Below are 5,211 nucleotides of genomic sequence, written 5' to 3'. Positions count from 1 at the left end.
GTTCCCCATAGCGACCCCTAGAGGACGCAGTGTCTCGTTCCCTACTCAGGGAACCATGGTTACATAAGTAACCTCAGACGTTTTTTCCCAACTGCTTGCACATATTTTAAAAACTTTACTTTTTTTTTTAATAACTTTACACACAAATCCAAAAATTGCACACAAAATGCCTCGCATCTCTTGCAAAATGAAGCACTGCATTCAAAATATCACAAACACATCTCAAAAGCAAACATTTGATTTTACATAATATTACAGTAATTCCTGTTAGATTTGTGTGTGTTACATAGAGAACTGTGTGTTGTGTTTTGCAAAAAGTGTTTTATGAAATTGAAAACTGAGTCAAAGGCTGAGAATTAGTGAATGGTTTTGTAGATTTGGTGTGTGCTTTTGCTGTTTGAGTGTCAGCTTTTATAAATTGTGTGACACGTAAAGATTTTGTGTAACAGTTGAAAAAACTGTAATATTACGCCAAAGGTGTTTGCAAATGTTTGCTTTTGAGATGATATTTTGAACGCAGTGCTTCAGTTTGCAAGAGATGTGAGGCGTTTTGTATTTTGCGTGTGCAGGATTTGTGTGTGAAGTTTTGAAAAAAAGAGGCAAAGTTTTGAAAATGTGTGTAAGCTGTTGAATAAAACTGTGAGATAAAGACACAGTTGAAAGCAGACGAGTGGTTGGACGGCTCGTATCTTATCTTATCAAAGTACAGGCTGATGTTGAAATATTGTGTCCAGCCAGCGCTTTGGTCAAGCTGAACTGAAGCAAGCTGTGAGTGAGGATAAGTGCGGTGTGTTGGGCCGATCCGGAGCACATGTAGAAGACGCTACGTCACTGGAGCGCTGCAGGCTTTGTGTGCAGGGTGAGGAATGTTGGCTTCACTGAGAGAACATGCAGTTCTTTCCGACTGAGCGCAGCACAACATCACTGCATTACTGCGCTGACTAACACACCGATAACAGCTTTACTGCCTCTCTGCTGATCAACAAACATTAACTCCCAATAAAGTGCTCCAGGATTCATTCACATTCATCAGATCAGTTTCATTCATACTATTATAGCTTTGGTTAATATTCTGAATTAGATTTTAGTTTATGTTAGTTTATGTTTTCTGCTTTCAGGTCAATTTTAGTTTGAATAATTTTGTTGTGTTTGTAATTTTTATTAGTCTATATGCTTTTTAGTCATTTTTATTGCAATTTTAGTTTTAGTACATCAAATTAAACTAGGGCTGCAAAACTATTAATCGCGATTAATCGCATCCAAAATAAAAGTTTGTTTACATACGATATGTGTGTGTACTGTGTGTATTTATTTTGTTTATATAAACACACACACACACATACATGTATATATTAAGGAAAAATATGTTAGATAAAATATTTAAATGCATATATAATATAAATTATATACAAGTATAAATATATATACACATATAAATATTTTTAAATATATATACATACATGTGTATTTATATATACTAATGCTGTCAAATGATTAATCGCGATTAATCGCATCCAAAATAAACGTTTTTGTTTATGTAATATATGTGTGTGAACTGTGTATATATAAATACAAACACATGCATGTATATACTTCAGAAAAATATGTTATATTTCTATATTAAATATATTTCTATATAATATAAATTATACAAATATTAACTACTGAGTGGAGTGCGGAGCAAGGAACGGAGGGAGACGAGCAGTACATCAATCCAGAGAATTTTAATTACATCAAGGAAACACAGAAAACTCACGTAGCACAGGTTGACATGAACAATACCGGACACTGAATTAAAAACAGGGAACACTATTTAAACACATGACAAGACGAGGGGATGACGAGACAAACTTGGGATCAATGGAAATAAACGGGGAACACCTGGAATTAAATCAACATAATCAGGACAGGAACCGGAACCAGAAACTAACCAAATATGGGCATAAACACTGGGACACAGGGAGCACATGGGGAACAAAACACAACACAGGCCTGACAATATATACATGTAAATACTTTCAAAATATACCCTTTATGTGTATTTATATATACATAATAAATATACACAGTACACACATATATAGTATGTAAACATAAACTTTTATTTTGAATACGATTAATCGCAATTAATCGTTTTGCAGCCCTAAATTAAACTAAATGAAAATGAGAAATTATGTTATTTTATGTTATGTTATTTATTTCAGCTAGAAGTTAACTAGCTGAAATAAAATACGTTTAGGTTTTTAATATTTTATTTGATTTCAGTTAACATCCATTTCATTTCAAGTAACTGATTTTTTTTTGGTTTTGGTTTTAGTATAAGTTTGCTATAATAATATGCCTGTGTTGGAGGTTAATTTCTTTAATTTGCATTCACGTGTTAAATGTTTCCATCCAGATTTTCAAATTTAACTTGCGTGGGAAATGAATATTTTGGCAGAAAACATTTGTAAAATAAGCATAATTTTCATCCCATGTTTTCAATCGAACAAAATGGTCACTTTCTGGGAAACCACCTCAAAGAATCAATAACAAAAATGAAAGTTATGGCTCTTTTTTCCTCACATAATAAATTACTTGCTCCAGACGAAACACAGTAACAAACGCTGACATGTTCTCTTGCGTTCAGATGCCTGATGTTTGGTAACGTGATCTTTGAAACAGCTCTGGGAGCTAATCATACTAAATCTTTTAAACTTTAGTTTAGGGACCAACTCTCAATTGCTTATTAGCATGCCAATTATTAACATATTGGCTATTTATTAGTACTTATAAAGCACATATTCTGCATGACCCTATTCTACATCCCCAATCCTACCCAATACCTAAAATTACCAACTAACTATTAATAAATTAGGAGTTTATTAATGCAAAAGTCGTAGTTAATGGTTTGTTAATGGCGAGAACTGGACCTTAAAATAAAGTGTGACCAGTTTTGCTCAAGTATTTCAGAACTATTAAAACAAAGTTTGAGATGCTGTGCAGTGGGATCGGTCGCTGGTTATTATATGATCTGTTCATGAGCTTCCATCGTAGTTTATTGACGAGTTTCAATTGTAGTTTATCCATTTAGTTCATGCACATTTTCTTATTAGCTAAAATTAAATATCCACCTCAGCTGAGTGTATACGTTTTTAATGAGCATTTTAAGATTTTACGCACATCTTGGCATTTCCATCCAGCATTTTTCTATGCAGTATTCCAAACTTTGCATGAAAATACATGGATGCCCTAGTAAAAAAGTAATATATTTAAAATACATTTAATTCATACTAAGTATACTTAAAATCTTTTAACATATTTACTGACATACCACTCTAGACTTTAAATTACAATGAAACTTTATTTTGAGTACTTGTGCACAATGCACATTTCTTAATATTAAACCTAAAATGTTTTGCATCACTATTGATGAGAATCTTTGAATAATATCAGTCTTTGAATGCAAGATATTTAAAGTGTACCTGAAGTATACTTGCAATAGTTGCACTTTAGCACAAACAAATGTAATTAAGTATATCTTTAATTGGACTTCAGCACTACTTCAACAATTAAAGTGCATTAAGTACAAAATTCGGGACCAATATAATGTAATTTAATGGAAAACTATGTTAATGGCGCTCTGTTCCGCGGCAGGATTTTCTGTCGGCTGCATTTAAATGAAGTTTCCTGCCCTGTGCAGCGCGCAGTGTCACGTGTCAAAACAAACAACACGTGCTGTCAGTGATTTCTGCCTCTAGAGGTCGCTCTCGTACTGTATAATGGCAGCGGACCCTTCTCAGTCACTCCAGCAACGGAAACCTATCGGCATGGATTTTTGCAGATAACCGATAGTTCCGCCAATCAACTATCAGTGCCGATTAATCGGTAAAACCGATGAATCGGTCGACCTCTAACTGAGACAGATCTATTTTCAGACCTACTGATCTAATATAACATTGCACATCAGATTTTTACCCAACCATTAACTAACATTCTTGTAAAACATAACAGATTATGTTTGTGTGAATATCGCCAAGACATATTTTGCAATAATGTACTTTATAAGGGAGATCGCGCGTCTTATGCATGTGCTTTGCAAATGTCAGTCAGCGCAATTGTTTTGTTTTCATCAGCATGGGTTTGAAAATTATATTTCACTGGTTTGGACTCATGTCATCGAGAATTCGATATGAATATTCACAAAGCTGGAACTTGAGAAGCAGGTACTCCTCTCAGAAAACGTACAAATAAAGATGATTTTAGATGTTTAATTACTATTTGAAGCATTGGGATCTCTAGAAGAGGGCTTAATGAACTCATTTTTGTGAAAACCTCAAATTTGACTTCAAATTCACTTCTTTTGCCTGTAGCTCAGAATTAGACCGTGCACATTCACACTCATTCTGCCAGCACTGCTCACATATGTATTTCAGATATGTTTGTCCCTGCAGCACAAAAGCAATCATAAGCAGCACAGGTATATTTGTAGCAATAGCCAACAATACATTGTATGGGTCAAAATTATCCATTTCTCTTTTATGCCAAAAATCATTAGGATATTAAGTAAAGATCATTTTCCATGAAGATATTTTGTAAATTTCCTACCGTAAATATATCAAAACTTAATTTTTGATTAGTAATATGCATTGCTAAGAACTTCATTTGGACAACTTTAAAGATGATTTTCTCAATATTTAGATTTTTTTGCACCCTCAGATTCCAGATTTTCAAATAGTTGTATCTCAGACAAATATTGTCCTATGCTAACAAACCATACATCAATGGAAAGATTATTTATTCAGCTTTCAGATCTAAAATGTACCCTTATGACTGCTTTTTTGTGGTCCGGGGCCACATATTTAAGTATATTTATTTTTCACTGCAGAGCGTGAAGATGACTTACATACGGCGTCCTCTCGCCGAACTTGCTCCAGAAGGTCATCTTGACGCTGTTGTGGTGTCCGGTGCGCTGGTCAAACGTCCGGCACGTCTGGAAGGGCGGGCTGTAGAGGTGCAGAGAGACGGCCGTCTCCGTGTGGCTCACGTTCTCCACTCGATGAAGCCCGAGGGAGTCTGAAACACACCGAGCCCATCATCAGACTCTTCTGATCACATAGTCATCCCCACTCCGTCGTGTCTCACTCATCTCTCACCATTGATGTAGGCACACTGGTTCTCCAGCAGCACCCGCTGGGACTTCTGCAGCATGCCCCCCTGCAGCGTGCGGTC

General features: G+C 35.3%; 1 protein-coding gene across 1 annotated transcript in view; it reads right to left on the bottom strand.

Annotated features, from left to right (window-relative positions):
• Nucleotides 1–5,211, bottom strand: part of LOC107663593 (cysteine dioxygenase type 1-like) — an 18,653-nt gene that overhangs the window by 1,237 nt on the left and 12,205 nt on the right. Inside the window, exons 3-4 of the mRNA XM_016453824.1 lie at nt 5,136–5,211; nt 4,886–5,055 (exon numbers count right to left, since the gene is read on the bottom strand). The exon at nt 5,136–5,211 is cut by the window's right edge and continues 1 nt beyond it. Coding sequence (XP_016309310.1) covers nt 4,886–5,055; nt 5,136–5,211 — 246 coding nt within the window. The remainder of the gene's footprint in view (nt 1–4,885; nt 5,056–5,135) is intronic.

This window comes from Sinocyclocheilus anshuiensis, unplaced genomic scaffold (genome assembly GCF_001515605.1).
Source record: "Sinocyclocheilus anshuiensis isolate Anshui unplaced genomic scaffold, SAMN03320099.WGS_v1.1 scaffold2586, whole genome shotgun sequence".
Classification (NCBI taxonomy): domain Eukaryota; kingdom Metazoa; phylum Chordata; class Actinopteri; order Cypriniformes; family Cyprinidae; genus Sinocyclocheilus; species Sinocyclocheilus anshuiensis.
This window is presented reverse-complemented; position numbering and strand designations above follow the sequence as displayed.